This window comes from Camelus bactrianus, chromosome 3 (assembly GCF_048773025.1).
Source record: "Camelus bactrianus isolate YW-2024 breed Bactrian camel chromosome 3, ASM4877302v1, whole genome shotgun sequence".
NCBI lineage: Eukaryota > Metazoa > Chordata > Mammalia > Artiodactyla > Camelidae > Camelus > Camelus bactrianus.
The window spans coordinates 87,060,615-87,079,421 of record NC_133541.1 but is presented as its reverse complement, the minus strand read 5'-3'; the positions used below and the strand labels follow the sequence as shown (position 1 = coordinate 87,079,421).

Sequence of the window (18,807 nt, the reverse complement as noted above, 5' to 3'; positions counted from 1 at the left end):
CTACAATCACACTTTCTTTACAGAGCGTGGAAACTTGACATGCCGCACGAGAACAATTTAGGGATTTTAGGGTTAACACTTATATCATTATTTTTCTGTGACTTAACTTTTACGCAGCGTTGACACTAGGGACCTGAACGGAGGTCTCTCTCTCTTTCGCTCTCTTTTTAATCTCTATTGATGTATTTCCAGATTGTGTGTAGGGCATAAAGCAGAGAATACGTTACATTCACGTTCCTTACCGAGGAACTTCAGAAAGCATTTACGGCAGTAGCGCGCTTGCGCAGTTGGTCTCTATCAAATCGTCCGCCTTTCCCCGTTAGCAGGGGGCGCTGTGAGGTAATGGCTAGTCTTCTCCCCAGGGCTCTGGAACGTAGCTTAAAAGGGCAGGAGACGAAGTGGGCTGAGGGGCGTTCTATCCTCGACTGCTCTCGTCTCTATCACCCTTTGTCCTCCAGCCTCCCGCGGGCGCTGGGCCTGCGGGCCTGGTTGCTAGGCGGAAGCCGGGCGCGGCGGCGGCCGCTGCGGCTGCCGGGGCGTTTGAAAAGCGGCTTCGCAGGCGGCAAAAGGTCTTCTGGCGGCGGGCTGGCCTCTTCCTGCAGACGGGACGGGTCAGGTGGCCGAGCGGCTTTTGCCTTGAGTCGGGGCCGGGTTAGGTGGGGACTGGCGGTTTGGGGCCGGGGAGCTGGGCGCGCTGCAGGCGGGCCGCAGTGCGGGGTCCGGGCGTCAGGGCTGCGGGAACCTGGCCCAGAGCCCTGCCGGGTGTCGGGGGCTCCCCGCACCTCACCCAGGCCCCTCTTCCTCCCAGCAGACCCCGCTTGCGGGCCGCCGACCGCGACCATGGTCTCCAAGTCCGACCAACTGCTCATTGTCGTGTCCATCCTAGAAGGTGAGCGGCCCAGGACTTGCTTTTGCAACCGCTGTTTCCTGAATTGTAACCAAGGAGTGTGGGACCGAGGCTTTGTTAACTTTAAGAACCTGTCATCTTTGCTGGTGCGGTCCTCAGAGACTTGTTCACAGTTGTACGTATTAAGGTCTGTTAGGCAGTGGATTTAAAAATCTCTCAGGGGAGCTCGAGAGCTATTAGGGATAGGTGATATTTAGCGTGACTCGCCGTAGACCCAGAGAATGTTGGAAAAACGATTTCCATCTGAAGCAGCATGTCAGTGGCGTTTATATTATGAGCTGAAAGTGTGCTTGGAAAGCACGTTCTGTTTAGCGACCTCTCGGTAATAGGGAGACAGTATATTCCTAAGTAGGAGAGTGGCTTTTTGCAAATTTGGTTGAATGGCAGCGTGCAGGGAAGAGAACCTGGAGTCAGGAAGGTCACTTAGGTTTTGTTACAAACATGTAAACTTGTCATGCCAGTCCCTCCAAGCTCTTCCTACTCTTGTGTTTGTATTTCCATTCATCGGAACCATACTGTTGCCTCAGACCGAGAACTTGAGAGTCATGGCTTCCTGGGTTCCTTCACCATCCCCAATGTCCAAACGGTCACTAGATGTTGATTTTTAAAATGATGTTAAGTACTTCCTATAAACTTTTAAATGAATGAATTTCCATCGTGAGTGCCGTGCTTTGGGGCCCTCATTATCCACCTTATGTACTGTAGTAATCTTTTCAGTAGTCTGTTTCATAAATGTTTTTTTTTTCTTCTTCTTTTTTTTTTTTTTTTTCAGAAAACACTGTTCACTTTACATTTTGGAAATAATCTTTCTGAAATGCAAATCTAATTTCTTAAGATCCTTGGATGTCCTAAGACTATACGTCCTTTATGGTGGACGCGGTGCCCACCTTTTCAGCCTCTCTCCCCTCCTGTGTTACCAGTTCTTCAGTTATATTGAGCTGCTTACAGTTTCTTGACTACACTTCTAGAAATGCCCTTTATTCAAAAGAGAATGGGTTTCTCTCGAAACAAAATTTGGGCTATTAACTGGATTCCAAGACTGAGAAACAGGGTTTCTGTTCTCAAGGTATTCATTTTTTTAGGACGAGGCAGGTACCTCTTTGTTCCACTGCATATCCTCTGTTTTCAAGCTATTGGAGGTTGTAATTAGGATAGTCTGAAAATACAGGTTTTTTGACATTTTTGAAATTTCATTTGGGGGAACTTAGCGATCATTTAGGGCAGCTGAAAATGAGGTCCATCGAGAGGCTAATTGGGAGAGTGGTAGCACATGTGGTAAGACTCCTAACAGGGAGTTTCAAATGAGAATTTCAGGACGAAACTCACAGGTTTGCAATCAAGGTCTTTCTGGCCCGCTTAATTACTTACTGAGTAGCTTGTACTAGGGTGAGTAGCAGCTGGGACGTATTGAGTTAACAGTAGTTAAAACTCCCCTCACTGAAATCCCCCTCACCAGGCCTCTAAATATGTTGGCTGTAAGATTCTTAGTGCTTTTTTCTTAGGTCTTTAGCATCCTGTTTTAAATATTAAGTTTGCCTCTTTCCACTAGACCTTCAATTCCTCAAGGCAGGTACTCTGTTTTATTCATTTTGCATCTCATCTTCTGACATAATACTGACTCTGAATATGCCCTCAGCAAACAATAAAGGAAGAGTCAGGTGGTACAAATGAACAGTAATGTGTAGATAGAATATTTATCTTAATATTGGTAATATAACATTATCCTTGACAGTGAGATGAATAAATAATGTTTATTTTCCTTTGGCTAATTGGTAAAGTATTCTTAACTGTGTTAAGAGGACAATTAAGATGCAAGTAAATTTGTTTTTGCTGATTTATTTCTCAACTCTCCAGATGATTTAGCTGTTCTGTATTAAGTACCAGTATAGTAATATCTAAAATTGGTGTAATCATATTTTCAACTCTTTAATTCTAAATGTTATTGAGATTGTTGCTGCTCAAAGTGTGAACCAAGGACAACACCATTGACATTGCCTGGAATCTTGTTAGAAATGCAGACTCTCAGGCCTTCCCAGACCTACTAAACCAGAGTCTACATTTTAGCAGGGTCCCTGAGTGATTCATTGCACATTAGTGTTTGAGAAGCACTGATTTATAAATTACAGCTTTCAATTTGATTCATGTTTCTTATGAATCATGAATTGTAAGTGTGTGCTAGTGAGGTAGTTTATGGATTATATAAGTCAATCACTGTTAACATGTCAGTTTTTAAAACACATGCTAAATGATCCTGTTTGATTTTTGGGCACTTCAGTTAACCTGCATAGTCTTTTTTTCTAGGTCGCCATTTTCCCAAACGTCCAAAACATATGCTTGTAGTAGAAGCAAAGTTTGATGGAGAACAATTGGCTACTGACCCTGTGGACCATACTGACCAGCCAGAATTTGCTACTGAGTTAGCCTGGGAGATTGACCGGAAAGCACTTCATCAGCACAGGTGACTCCTATTCTCAATGTGTTCTGCACTTTTTCATTCTGTAATAAGTAAATAAACATATCTCTAATTAGATAATAATATTTGTTGAGAGATTTTTTTTAATATGCCAGGAAATTTTCTTAAATACTTGTGCAACAATTATTCATTTAAACATCAGAACAACCCTATGAAGTAGGTATTATTTCCCCCATATTACAGATAAGGAAACTAAGGCCTAAGGGGTTAAATAACTTGCCTAAGTCAGTAAGCTGGACAGTGGTAGAGCCTGGCAGCCAGGGCAACTCCGGAGCTAAGCTTTTAACCACTACACTTAGCTAGCTTTGTTTGTTTGTTTGTTTTCTTTCTTTCTTTATCTTTTTTTTTTTTTTTTTGTGCTAACCTCTGAGAGAATAGATATTCTAGAAATGCCACAATGGTACCTACCCAGTATTAAATATGGTTTGGAATTGATTGTAATTTCTGTTGTTTCATTTATTGTATATTTTGTCTGGCTTGCCAAAGAGATATAGAGATAGGTAGTGATTACATAAGGAATTCTTTTTTTAGTTAAATTTATACTTGATTTTAGACCTGTAAACACTGTATTAAGTATCTGAAACATACTTAAAGTTGTAGCTTCTTGTTACTTCATGAACTCTGATGACCAGAAGCAGGCAGGAACACTGATACTTTTATTTTAAAAAAGGTTGAAAGTATGTTTCCTCTGGGTAACATATAATCACTTCACTGTTTGCTCTTTCTTAGTACTAAATCAGAGTACAAAGGTCAAAAAATAAATGAAAGCAAGGAGAAATTTTCTTCCATTGCTAGATTAGTCCATGGATTTACTTGAAAGGGTATTAAATTCTTGGAGGATTCATAATTTTGTATTTCATCTCATTGACTTCTGGAGTATATCCTCAGACATAGTCTTGCTATAAGATATTAGGGCCTGCTTTGGTGGCTATGTAAACAGCTGTGTTGGTGCCAAGTGGTATCACCCTATATGTTGTAGGCTGAGAAAATAACACAGATAAATTGAATATATAAATAATGATTCTGTGTCAAGTGGAGGTTTCTTAGTCATTCCATTAGGTAACAGTGGTGGCAAAATCTAATCAGCTTACTGTATGAGCCGGTATATGGGTTCTAGGCTCAAAAGAACCTATGTTATACCAGTCAAGGTCATGCTTACATTACCTTAGCATGTATTACATTGAATGACTGTTTACCTAATTTTAATAGTTGAAGATAATATGGCATTTAATTCTTAAGTTTATTTCGTTTTTTTTTAGCCACAAAAAGAACTATAAGCATATACATATGTGTATTTGAAACTTTGTGTGTGACAGTCTAAGAAAAACAGTTTAGAATCAATCTTGACTCATGGTTAATTTTTTTACTTAAAAAGACTTCTGTATATTACAGAAGCTTGAGAAACATTGACCTAGATGATAGCTTCTTAGATGAGAGAGACTAAAATTTTTGACGTTTTGTATGTTACTCAGTTGGTATGTAGATGGGTAGACATAATTAGTGCTTCATGCCAGTTGAAGAGTTTGTTGGAAAGTATAGAATAGATACAGGTTATCCAACAAAATTACATTGTCTTGCTAGTAGTAGGCAGCTCTTTCAAAGCTAATAGAAAGTTCAGGATTAAGCAAAGCAATTTTACTTATCACGTAAATTGTTTCGTTACAGGCTACAGCGTACTCCTATCAAACTCCAGTGTTTTGCCTTGGATCCTTTATCTTCAGCCAAGGAAATGATAGGTTACATTGTTCTAGACTTAAGAACTGCTCAAGAAACAAAGCAGGTACTGACCTTCTGATGTTTTGTTACTGATTATGTCAAACAGGTGGTGGTTTTCATTAAGTATCGGATTGATGGAAAGGACATGGAATATTGGACCTGATAGGTCATGGGCTTGAACCAATACGGTAGTTCTTATGTTTTAGTTAATGAATTTGATTTAGAAAATTGTGATCTTTTGGTTGTTCCTTTGACCTAGAACTGTCTTTCTCAAAGAAACTTCTCTGTGAGTTCAAATCTATGTTTAAATTGCTGTTACCTCGAGTTGAACATGTTCATCTCCTGAGCGTTGCTCTCAGAGGTGCGCCTCTTCAGAGTTCCTTGCTTCAGTGGGTGGTCCTCAGTCTGCTGGCAGTTACGCAAGCTAGAATAGAGAAGTCTTCCTAGACACCTCCCTTTTCTGGCCTCCACAGCACCCTTTCCAGTTGTTTTCCCTCCTGATCCATCTACTATTCTGCATTTTCACTGCTGCCCTCTCAACCTCAGCCACCATCCTTTCTTTCCTTGGCCATCATAATTGGCTTCCTGCTTCTTATTTTCCTTCTGTAGTAGTCAGAGTAAGTGACTTACTGAAACACACTTAGGTGTTATAAACAGCACTCCCACCAAAAGAAGGAAGAACTCTGGGTCTTGATTTCTTTACTTTTTATTACAAAAAATGCCTCATGTCTTTTTCAATATCTTAGAACCTTTTTTGTATGTTTTTGATTTTAGAAATGGTTACTTTCAGTTTTTCTTAATGACTTTGTCACAACTTTCTTAAAGTAAAAACTTTTTTATTTTAAAGTCCTCTGTTGATTTGAATCTTAAATGAATAAAAAACTGCATGTCAGTGATGTGTGCTGCTGATAGCAGCGGTCGAAGCATGCCACGCTATGTTGCACTTCACGTCATTGTGCTTCACAGGTACTGCTTTTTTTTTTTGTAAACCAATTGAAGGTTTGTGGCAACCCTGTATCAACCAGTTGTCTTGCGGCCATTTTTCAGCAGCATTTGCTCACTTTGTGTCTGTCACATTTTGGTAATTCTTGTAATATTTCAAACATTTTCATTATATTCGTTATGGTGATCTGTGATCTCCAATGTTACTGCTGTAAAAAGATTACAACTCACTGAAGGCTCAGGTGATGTCAGCATGTTTTAGCAGTAAAGTATTTTTTTAATTAATGTGTTTTCTTACACATAATGCTACTGCATACTTAATAGACTACAGTATAGTATAAGCATAACTTCTGTATGAACTGGGAAACCAAAAAATTGTTGTGACTTGCTGTATTACAATAGTCACTTTATTATGGTGGTCTGGAACCAAACTTGCAGTGTCTCCAAGGTATGCCTGCATTTGCAAATGAGCTAGTCAGCCTGGCTCAAATTTGGAGTTTTTCAAAAGAAACTGAAATTTTACTTTTTAAAATGTTGCTTATTTTTTAAATATATTTTTTATTGAAGTATAGTCAGTTTACAATGTTGTGCCAATTTCAAAATGCTTTAAAAGTGGACTTATTTCTTTTCCATCCTTGGGTACTCATCCCTCTCTGACACTCAGTCCTGAAAAAGGTTTTCCTTCTTTAGTTTTAAACCCTGAATACTTGTGCAGTCTCTTTGGTTAAAGAGAAGGTAAATCCTCCTAGGAGGATATCTGAGTGGAGATCATGCCTCTAAACGCTCTTGTCATTCCTTTTCCCCTTATCTAGTCCTTCAGGGCAGTTTGTCATCATACTGGTGATCAAAGTTATGGGAAAACCAAATGTTGTCTTGCCAAATCTCTTCTGTTTGCCAGCAGAAATACCTGAAATTGGGTAGTAAAATATTTGTATTTCAAAATAAATTGGTTGTCTGTAAATATACACAAACAGAAAAACTGATTATTTTTCTTAGTTAATGACAAAAATATGTCATAAATTCTGTGAGTAGTTAAAAATCCTTTTTCAGGCTTAAAATTAGAAAATATGTGTCCTAAGAAATATAGGAACAAACTGTATTGTGAATTTTTGCCTTTAAAAAAACTTGGTTGTGGATTTCTTAAATACCTATGGACTAGTTAATCCTGTTTTACTTACAAACATAAGTTGAATATAAAACAGCAGTTTTTGGTTTTGATCACTATAATATGCCTTTTTATTACAGTGATCAGAGCAAGAATGCTTTTTTTAGGTATTGGAATGGTGCCCCTGCACTAGTGCTACCTGTGGTCCTGGGCCATGAGATTTTGCAGGCTGATTTAGGTACTAGAATTTCTGAGGTTACTGTGGGGCTTGTGAGGTGGGGAGGATATTCAGGTAATTTAGGATACTTCATTCTATGAAAAAGCCTTTGTTTCAATATCAATTATAGCCCAGAGCTCTCCCGCTAGACCTTTACTTTAGCCTATTGTTAGTGTTTTTGTTAACATTAAGCTTTTCTTTTCCTAATCTGATATAAATAGAACAAAGCAGAAATGTGGCAGGCAGAAAAGGTGAAAAATTTGGAGTTAGGAAAATGGAAAAAATAGTCTTTTTTTCTGTTGTATAAGGGATGAAGTGAGATTGGGATATAAGAGTGAAGATGGAAAGAAATATACGTATTGTGTTTCCTCCTCTTTAATGTATTATTACCTGTTGAAACATGGGAATGGAAGCAAGGAAGACAATCTAAACCTCTACTTAGTTTTTTTAGGAGGAAATTCAGTTCGTTTCCTAAGCAGAATTAATTTCTTTTGAGGAAAATATGGGGGAAAAATAGTCTAGAAGTGAAATACTGAGAAACTGCAGGAAATACATTTAGAACCTTGTAGAACATTTCTCACTACTGTTTATTTCCTACTCTCAAGGTGCTTTGCTCTTGTTTCGTTGTTACTCTTTAGGCACCAAGATGGTACCAGTTGCTGAGTAATAAATACACCAAGTTCAAGTCTGAGATACAGATAAGCACTGCTTTGGAAACAGATACAAAGGCACCAGTGGATAGTTTTAAAGCAAAAGGAGCCCCTCCTCGAGATGGAAAAGGTTTGTGTGTCATCTCTAAGGACATTCTTTGAGAAGTTACAGCTGTGGACTAGAACTTCAGGAAGAGTGGGGAGGAGCTAGTATAAGGAATTATATGTGGGAGTGGAAATTGATTTTATTCTAGAGCATCAGACAAATGTTGCAGCCTTGTTACATATGAACACTTGTTGCTCTTAGCTCTTGTTCACAAAAATTAGCAATAGGGAAAGATTGTCTTTTCTTTATTTGATATATAACAGAACAAAGAAGAATTTTATATTGTTTATAAAAATTGCTGTTTAGGAAAATTTTCTTCCTAGGATGAGTGCAAGAAAGCCAAAAATGGTTATACTGTTCTCTGTTAACTCAGCTGTAGTTCAACAAAGCCTTCATTTGTTTCTTTTTTTATTAATAAACTTTATTTTTTAGAGCATTTTTAGGTTCACAGCAAACTTGAATGGGCAGTACAGAGTGTTCCCAGATACCTACCCACACACACACAGAGGCGCCACCCCACCTCTATCAACATCTCCCACTAGAGTGGTATATTTGTTAAAATTGATGAACCCATATTGACACATAATTATCATCCAATGACCATAGTTTATATTAGGGTTTGTCCCTGGTATTGTACATTCTATAGGTTTTGACAAATGTGTAATGACACATGTCCATGATTGTGGTATCCTACAGGATAGTTTCATTGCCCTAAAGATCCTCTGTGTTCTGCTTGTTCATTCCTCCCTCCCCCGTTACCCTTGGCAACCACTGATCTTTTTACTGTCGCCATAGTTTTGCCTTTTCCAAAATCTTGTATTGTTGGAATCATGCAGTATGTAGCCTTATCACACTGGTTTCTTTCACTTAGTAATATGCATTTAAGTTTCTTCCATGTCTTTTTGTGGCTTGATAGGTCGCTTCTTTTTAGAGCTGAATGATACTCCATTGTTTGGATGGACCAAGTTTATTTATCCACTCAGCTACTGAAGGATATCTTGGTTGCTTCCAGGTTTGGGCAATTAGAAATAAGGCTGTTAGAAACATCACTGTACAGGCTTTTGTGTGGACCTAAGTTTTCAGTGCTCTCAGGTAAATACCAAGGAGTGTGATTACTGGATCATTTGGTAAATGCATGCTTAGTTTTGTAAGAAACTGCCAAACTGTATTCCAAAATGAATGTACTATTTTGCATTCCTAACAGCAGTGAATGAGAGTTCTTACTGGTCCACATTCTTGTCAGCGTTTGGTGTTGTCAGTGTTTTGGATTTTGGATGTTCTAATAGATGTATAGTGGTATCTCATTGTTTTAATTTGTGTTTCTCTAATGATAAATGTTGTAAACATATTTTCATGTGCTTACTTGCTGTCTGTGTATCTTCTCAGGTGCCTGTTTGCCTGGTTTTCAATTGGTTGTGTGTTTTGTTGCATTTTAAGAGTTCTTTGTATGTTTCAGATAACAGTCCTTTATCCGATGTCTTTCTTGGAAATATTTTTTCCAGTCTATGACTTGCCTTCTTATTCTGTTGACATTGTTTTTAGTAGAGCTGAAGTTTTAAAATTTTAATTAAGTCTATCTCATCAGTTCTTTCACGGATTGTGCCTATCATGTTATGTCTAAAAAGTCATCACCAAGCTCAAAGTTATCTAGGTTTCTCCTATATTGTCTTTTTTCTTTTTTCATTTTTCAGTTTTATTAGGTAAAATTGATATCATGTGACTGCACATATACAACATACTGCATATAAATACATATATATAATATATTGCACATACTTTGTTTAATTTAAATGTATGTACTGTTCATTGTTTCTAAGAACAGTTTAGAGCTTTAGTTTTTTAAACTTATGTAGTTACCAAAGGAATAAAGCCAGCCACAATATAAGAAGCAACAGAATACAGTAATCCAGTCATAAAAGAGTCAGATGAGCTTACACATATTCAAGAAATCAGTTATCTAAGTTATAAATAATAAGTAGTTCATCTGTGTCCCCTCCGGGTTTTTTTTTTTTTTTTTTTTTTCAGGTTCTACATGTAAGTGACATATGACATTTTTCTTTCTCTTTCTGGCTTACTTCACTTAGAATGACGATCTCCAGGTCCATCAGTGTTGCTGCAAATGGCATTATTTTATTCTTTTTGACGGCTGAGTAGTAGTCTATTGTATAAACATACCACAACTTCTTTATCCAGTCATCTGTTGATGGACAGTTGGGTTATTTCCATGTCTTGGCTATTGTAAGTAGTGCTGCTATGAACACTGAGGTGCATGTATCTTTTTGAATTACATTTTTCTCTGGGTATTTGCCCAGGAGTGGGATTGCTGGATCATATGGTAATTCTAGTTTTAGTTTTTTAAGGAACCTCCATACTGTCCTCCATAGTGGCTGCACCAATTTACATTCCCACCAACATCGTGGGACGGTTCCTTCCTCTCGACATCCTCTCTGGCATTTATTGTTTGTAGACTTTTTAATGAGGGATGTTCTGATAGGTGTGAGCTGATACCACATTGTAGTTTTGATTTGCATTTCTCTGATACTTAGTGATATTGAGCATTTTTTCATGGCCTATTATCTTCATTGGTTTATTGCTTGTTTAGGTCTTCTGCCCATTTTTGGATTGGGTTTTTTTGTTTGTTTGTTTTTGATATTAAGGTGTATGAGCTGTTAGTATTATTTGGAAATTAGTCCCTTATCTGTCTAATTGTTTGCAAATATTTTCTCCCATTCTGAAGGTTGTCTTTGTTTTGTTGATGGTATCCTTAGCCGTACAAGAGCTTTTTAGTTTAATTAGATCCCATTTGTTTATTTTTGCTTTTATTTCCATTATTCCAGGAGCTGGTTCTAAAAATACATTGCTGCAATTTATGTCAAAGAGTGTTGTGCCTATGCTTTCCTCTAGGAGTTTTATAGTATCTGGTATGGCATTTAAGTCTTTAATCCATTTTGAGTTTATTTTTGTAATGATGTTAGAGAATATTCTAATTTTAGGCTTTTACAATTAGCTGCCCAATTTTCCCAGCACCACTTACTGAAGAGGCTGTCTTTTCTCCATTGTATGTTCTTGCCTCCTTTGTTGTAGATTAAATTACTGTAAGTGTGTGGGTTTGCTTCTGGACTTTCTATCCTGTTCCATTGATCTGTGTGTCTGTTTTTGTGCCAATACCATACTGTTTGATTACTGTAGCTTTGTAGTATAGTCTGTAGCCAGGGAGTGTGATTCCCCCGCTCCATTCTTCTTTTTCAAGATTGTTTTGGCTATTTAGCGTCTTTTGTGTTTCCATTCAAATTTAAACTTTTTTGTTCCAGCTCTGCGAAAAATGTCATTGGTAATTTGATAGGGACTGCATTGAATCTGTATATTGCCTTGGATAGTATGGCCGTTCTAACAGTATCGATTCTTCCAATCCAAGGACACAGTACATCTTTCCATATGTTTATGTCTTCAGTTTCTTTCATCAGTGTCTTACAGTTTTGGAGTATAGGTCTTTTGCCTGCTTGGGTATGTTTATTCCTAGGCATTTTATTCTTTTTGGTGTGACGGTAAATGGGATAGTTTCTTTAATTTCTTTTTCTGCTATTTTGTTGTTAGTGTATAGAAATTTCTGTATATTAATTTTGTATCCTGAAACTTAACCAAATTCATTGATGAGCTCTAGTAGTTTTCTCATATGCTATACTATGTATATAGTATCATATCTTCTGCAAACAGTGACAGTTTTACTTCTTTGTTTCCAATTTGGATTCGTTTTATTTCTTTTTCTTCTCTGATTTCTATGGTTAGGACTTCCAAAACTATGTTGAATAAAAGTGGCAGGAGTGGGCATTCTTGTCTTGTTTCTGATCTTAGAGGAAATGCTTTCAGTTTTCCCCCTTTAAGTATGATGTTAGCTGTGGGTTTATCATATATGTCTTTTATCACAGTGAGGTATATTCTGTCTGTGCCCACTTTCTGGAGAGCTTTTCTTGTAAATGAATGTTGAATTCTGTCAAAAATATTTCTGTATATATTGAGATGATCATATGATTTTTACTCTTCAGTTTATTATTGTGGTATATCACATTGATTGACTTGTGGATATTGAAAAGTCCTTGCATCCCTGAGAGAAATTTCACTTGATAGTGGTTTATGATCCTTTTAATGCATAGTTGGAGTTGATTTGCTAGTATTTTGTTGCAAAAATATACATCTATATTTTTAAGTGATATTGGAGTGTAATTTTCTTTTTTTGTGATATCTTTTTATGGTTTGGTACAAGGGTGATGATGGCCTCATAGGATGAGTTTGGAAGTGTTCCTTTCTCTGCAGTTTTTTGGAATCACTTCAGAAGGATAGGCATGAGCGATTTTTAAAATGTTTGGTAGAATTCGCCTGTGAAGGCATCTGGTCTTGGACTTTTTATTTGTTGGGAATTTTAAAATTACTGATTCAATTTCAGTACTGGTAATTGGTCTGCTCATATTGTCTGTTTCTTCCTGGGTCCGTCTTGGCAAATTGTAACTTTCTAAGAAACTGTCCATTTCTTCTAGATTGTCCTTTTTGTTGGTGTATAGTTGCTCATAGTAGCCTCTTGTGATCCCTTGGATTTCTGTGGTATCAATTGGGACTTCATTTCTGAGTTTATTAATTTGGGCCCTCTCCTTTGTTTTCCTTATGAGTCTGACTAAAGATTTTTCAATTTTGTTTATCTTTTCAAAGAACCAGCTTTTAGTTTTGTTGATCTTTTCCATTTTTTTTTAGTCTATTTCATTTATTTCTGCTCTAATCTTTGATTTCTTTTCTTCTACTAACTTTGGGTTTTGTTCTTTCTCCAGCTGCTTTTTAGGTGTAAGGTTAGTTTGTTTATTTGAGATGTTTCTTGTTTCCTGAGGTAGACTATCTCACCGTAAACTTGCCTCTTAGCACTGCTTTTGATGTGTCCCAGAGGTTTTGGATTGTTATGTTTTCATTTTCATTTTCCTGGAAGTATTTTTTCATTTCCCCTTTGATTACTTTAGTGATCCCTTAGTTGTTTAGAAGCATATTGTTTAACCTCCCTGTGTTTGCAATTTTTGCAGTTTTCTTCTTGTAGCTGATTTCCAAATTCATAGCGTTGTTGTCAGAAAAGATACTTGGTACGATTTCAGTTTTCTGAAATTTGCTGGTGCTAGCTTTGTGGGCCAGCATGTGGTCGACTCTGGAGAATGTTCCATGTGAACTTGAAAAGAATGTATATTCTCTTGCTTTTGGATAGAATGCTCTATAGATATCAGTTAAGTCCATCTGGCATAATATGTTATTTAAGACCTGTATTTCCTCACTGATTTTCTGTCTGGATGATCTGCCCATTGATGTAAGTGGGGTGTTAAGGTTCCCCCACTATTACTGTGTTACTGTTGATTTCTACTTGTATGTCTGTTAACAATTGCCTTATATACTGAGGTGCTCCTATGTTGGGAGCATATATATTTACAATTGTTAAAGCCTTTTCTTGGGTTGATTCCTTGAGCATTATGTAATGTTTCTTTGTCTCTTGTAACAATTTTTACTTTAAAATCTATTTTGTCTGATACAAGTATTACTTACTCCAGCTTTCTTTTGTTTCCATCTGCATGGAATATTTTTCCATCTCCTTTCAGCCTGCATGTATCTCTAGCTCTGAAGTGGGTCTCTTGTAGACAGCATATATATGTATCGTGTTTTCTTATCCATTCAGCCAGTCAGCATCTTTTGGTTGGAGCATTTAATCTATTTACATTTAAGGTAATTATCAATACATACGTTCTTATTGCCATTTTGATAAGCGTTTTGTGTTTGTTTTTGTAGGTCTTTTTTCTTTCTTTCTTTCTTCTCTCTTTTCTTGTGGTTTGATGACTAGAGAAGTTCCTTTAACATTTGTCATAAAGCTGGTTTGGTGGTGCTGAGTTCTTTCAGTCTTTGTTTATGTGACAGTTTTGATTTCCCCATCAAACCTGAATGAGAGCCTTGCTGGATAGTGTGTTCTTCGTTGTAAGTTTTTCCTTTTCATCACTTTAAATATATTGTGCCACTTGCTTCTGGCCTGAAGAGTTTCTGCTGAAAAATCAGCTGATAACCTTACGGGAGTTCCCCTGTGTGTTACTTGTTGTTTTTCTCTTGCTGATTTTAATATTCTGTCCTTATCCTTAATTTTTATTATTTTGATTATTATGTGCCTTGGTGTCTTCCTCTTTGGGTTGATCCTGTGTGGAATTCTTTGTGCTTCTTGTGCTTGGATGACTGTTTCCTTTCCCAAGGTAGGGAAGTTTTCAGCTCTTACCTCTTCATATATTTTCTCAGGTTCTTTCTCTCTCTCTTCTCTTTTTGGGACCCCTATAATGGGAATATTAGTGTGCTTCATGTTGTCCCAGAGTTCTGTTAAGTTATCCTCATTTCTTTTCATTCTTTTTAATTTTTTTGTTTTGTTTTGTTTTGTTTTGTTTTGTTTTGTTTTGTTTTGTTTTGCAGTAGTATTTCCACTTATCTGTCTTCTAGCTCACCGATCTGTGCTTGTGCCTCATTTAGTCTATTCTTGGTTCCGTCTAGTCTGTTATTCATTTCAGTAATTGTATTCTTCAACTCTGGGCATCCTTTACATTTTCTAATTCTTTGCCATCATTACTCTAAAGTCTTTCTTGGGTAGATTGCCTATCTCCTCATCACTTATATCTCTTTCTACTATTTTATCTTGTGCCTTGGCCTGGAAGATACTCCTCTGCTGCCTCATACTTTCTAACTTTCTGTTTCTGTTTTTAGGTAGGTTAGTTATGTTTCTTGACCTTGGAGAAGTGGCCCTCTGTGGGAGACCACCTATGTGTCCCAGCAGTACACTTCTCTCTTGTCACCCAAGGGCCAGGGTCTAGGCAGTCCCAGGGTAGGGTGTGGTCTGTGTTTGCAGATTTCCTTCCACAAGCTTTGGGATTGTTGTTTTCTTATTTCTGGTATCTGTCCCCTGGTGGATGCGGCTGGACTAGAGTCTTATGCAGATTTCCTGACAGGAGGAGTAGGTGCCTGCCCAGTGCTGAGTGGAGCTTTGTCCTGGCCCTCTGGTGAGCAGTGCCATGTCTTGGGGTGTGTCTAGAGGCAGTTGTGGGCTCAGGAAGTCTACTGATGATTGGGGCTGGGTTCCTACTCAGTACGTTGTTAGGCCTTGGCTTCCCAGCACTTAAGCCTACAGGCTGTTGAGTGGGGCTAGGTGCTGATGCTAATAATCCATTCAAGATGTCAGCCTCCAGAAAGCTTTTGTAGGTTAACACTCCCCACCAGCTTTTATGTCCCCTGGGTGAGCCACAGAAGCCCCCTATCTCCCCAGGAGAACTTCTGAAACCAGCAGGTAGGTCTGGCCCTGGTTCTTATGAAGTCACTGCTATTGCCCTTGGACCTGGTACATTTGAGATTCTGTGTACGCTTCCCAAGAGACTGAAGTCTGTTTTGCCCATTCCCGTGGGGCTCCTGGAGGTAAGCCCTGCTGGCCATCAAAACCAGGTGTCCTACGGTCTCTTCCTCCCAATGCCAGAACATCAGGCTGGGGAGCTGACCTGGGGCCCAAAACTCACTCCTGTAGGAGGGCCTCTACAACTTGATAATTCTTCAGTTTGTGGGTTTCACACCTGGGGGATATGGAGCCTGGTTATATTGTGAGCATGCCCCTCCTGCTGTCCGGCTGCGGTCCTCTCTTTATGTTTTCAGTTGAAGAAGATCTTTTTTGCTAGGGTCCAGTCTTTTTTCTTAGATGGTTGTTTAGCAGTTGGTTGTTATTTTTTTGTAGTTGCAAGGACAGGCGATCTCGTGGTCCTACTACTCTCATCTTGCCTGGGAAAACCTCTCCTATATTTCTTTTAGGAGTTAATACAGGTTTATGTTTTACACTTAAGTCTATGATGCATTTTGAGTTTATTTTTGTGAAGGTTTTAAGGTCTGTGTCTAGATTCATTTTTTCACATGTGGATGTCCAGTTGTTCCAGTACAATTTGTTGAAAAGACTATTTTTGCTCCATTGTATTGCCTTGACTCCTTTGTCAAAGATCAAGGTGGAGGGGATAGCTCAGTGGTGGAGTGTATGCTTAGCCTGCAGTAGGTCCTGGGTTCAATCCCAGGACCTCCATCAAAATAAAATAAATAAAACTAATTACCTCCCCCCACCAAAACCCCCCAAACCAAAAAACAAACACATATTTGTCAAAGATCAGTTGACTGTATATATGTGGGTCTATTTATAGGCTCTCTGTCTGTCTCATTGATCTTTGTGTGTATTTCACCAGGATTACACTGTTTTGATTATTGTAACTTTATAGTAAGTCTTGAGTTTGAGTAGTATCAGTACTCCCATCTTTGTTATTCTTAAGTATCGAGTTGGTTATTCTGAGTCTTTTGCTTCTTCATAAAAGCTTTAGAATCAATTTGTCCGTGTTACAAAATAAGTTATTGGGACTTTGATTGGGACTACTTGATTGCATAGATCAAGCCGGAAGTACTAGTATTTTGACAATATTGAGTTGTCCTATCCATGAGCATAGAATCTGTCTCCATTTATTTAGTTCTTTTATTTATCAGTTTTGTAGTTTATCTCATATAGATCTTGTACATATTTTGTTATATTTATTTCTAAATATCTATGTTGGGTGCTGATGTAAATGGTATTTTTAATTTCAAATTTCACTTGATCATTACTGGTTTATAGGAAGGTAATTGGCTTTTGTATATTAATCTTGTCTCCTGCAGCCTTACTATAATTGCTTATTATTAGTTCCAGGAATAGGGTTTTTTTAATTTGATTTTTTTTGTTTTTGTTCTTGTTTTTTTGATCTTTCCACAGATGGATAGGCTAGTTACCTGGAAACAAAGACAGTTTTATGTCTTTCTTCCCAATCTGCAAGCTTTTGTTTCCTTTGTTTGTGTTACTGCATTAGTTACTAGGATTTCCAGTATGGTATTGAACAGCAGTGGTGAAGGAGGACATCCTTGCCTTATTCCTGATCTTAGTTTAGGGAAAGCTACTAGCCATTAAGTATGATGTCAGCTGTAGATTTTTTGTAAATGTTGTTTTTCAAGCTGAGGAAGTTACTCTCTATTTCTAGTTTACTGAGAATGTTTTATCATGAATGAGTGTTGGAGCTTATCAGATGCTTTTCTCAGCATGTATTGATACGACCATGTATTGATACGACCATGTGGTTTTTCTTCTTTAGCCTATTGAGATGATAGATTACATTAATGGCTTTTTGAATGTTACGTATCTTCTGTACCTTGGATAAACCCCATCTGGTTGTAGTTTGTAGTTCTTTTTATACATTGTGTTGGATTTGATTAGCTAATACTTTGTAGAAGATTTTTGCATTTATGACTATGAGAGATAGTGGTCTTTGTTGTTTTCTCTTCTTGTAATGTCTTTGTCGGGATTTGATATTAGGATAATGCTGGCCTCATATAGTGAGTTACGACGTAGTCCCTTTAGTATTGTCTTGTGAAAAAAATTGTAGAGGATTTCTTCGTGTGTGAATTTTGGCAGATTGTGTTTTTAAAAGGAATTGGACCATTTCCAATCTAGGTTATCAAATTTGTGGGCATAGAGTTGTTTATACTGTCCCTTTATTAAACTTTTAATGTCCGTGGCATCTGTAGTTATGTCCCCTTTTTCATTTCTAATAATAGTAATTTGTGTTTTCTTTTTTTCCTTAGGCTGGCTAGATGCTTATTGATTTTATTGATTTTTTTTTCCCAAAGAACTGGCTTTTGATTTTGTTTTTTTCTCCATTGATTTTTCTGTTTTCAATTTCTATGATTTCTTCTGTAGTTTTTAGTATGTCTCTTCTGCTTATGTTAAATTAAATTTGCTCCTGTTTTTCTATTTTCCTAAGATGGAAGCACAGATTATGGATTTTTTTTTTGCCTTTTAGTGTGCCTTGTAATTTTTTGTTGATGATAGACATAATATATTGGATAAAGGAAAATAGGCTTTGAGTAATGTAGTGGTAAGGTGTTGGGGGAAGGGAAGCATTGTTTTTTTTACATTTTGTAAAATATTTTGAGTTACAGTCATTTTATGATGTTGTATCAAATTCCAGTGTAGAGCAAACTTTTCAGTTATACATGAACATATATATATTCATTGTCACATTTTTTTTTCACTGTGAGTTACCATAAGATCTTGTATATATTTCCCTGTGCTATACAGTATAATCTTGTTTATCTATTCTACATTTTGAAATCCCAGTCTGTCCCTTCCTACCCCCCCGCCCCCTTGGTAACCACAAGTTTGTATTCTATGTTTATGAGTCTATTTCTGATTTGTATTTATGTTTTGGTTTTTTTTTAGATTCCACATATGAGTGATCTCATATGGTATTTTTCTTTCTCTTTCTGGCTTACTTCACTTAGAATGACATTCTCCAGGAATATTCATGTTGCTGCAAATGGCGTTATGTTGCCAATTTTTATGGCTGAATAGTATTCCACTGTGTAAATATACCACGTCTTCTTTATCCAGTCATCTGTTGATGGACATTTAGGCTGCTTCCATGTCTTGGCTATTGTAAATAGTGCTGCTATGAACATTGGGGTGCAGGTGTCATTTTGAAGTAGGGTTCCTTCTGGATATATGCCCAGGAGTGGGATTCCTAGGTCATAAGTCTATTCCTAGTCTTTTGAGGAATCTCCATACTGTTTCCACAGTGGCTGCACCAAACTGCATT

The 18,807-nt window shown here is 37.5% G+C and overlaps 1 protein-coding gene across 7 annotated transcripts in view; it reads left to right on the top strand.

Annotated features, from left to right (window-relative positions):
- Positions 1–18,807, top strand: part of CEP120 (centrosomal protein 120) — a 160,930-nt gene that overhangs the window by 77,448 nt on the left and 64,675 nt on the right. The window contains exons 1-5 of one of the 7 annotated variants that reach the window (XM_074360568.1): positions 431–569; positions 809–889; positions 3,209–3,365; positions 5,046–5,160; positions 7,999–8,140. In XM_074360568.1, the coding sequence (XP_074216669.1) occupies positions 841–889; positions 3,209–3,365; positions 5,046–5,160; positions 7,999–8,140 (463 nt within the window). In that variant the 5' untranslated portion in view covers positions 431–569; positions 809–840. Of the gene's footprint in view, positions 1–430; positions 617–808; positions 890–3,208; positions 3,366–5,045; positions 5,161–7,998; positions 8,141–18,807 lie in introns of those variants that run through there. The other 6 variants (XM_074360566.1, XM_074360565.1, XM_074360567.1 and 3 more) reach the window with 6 other exon arrangements.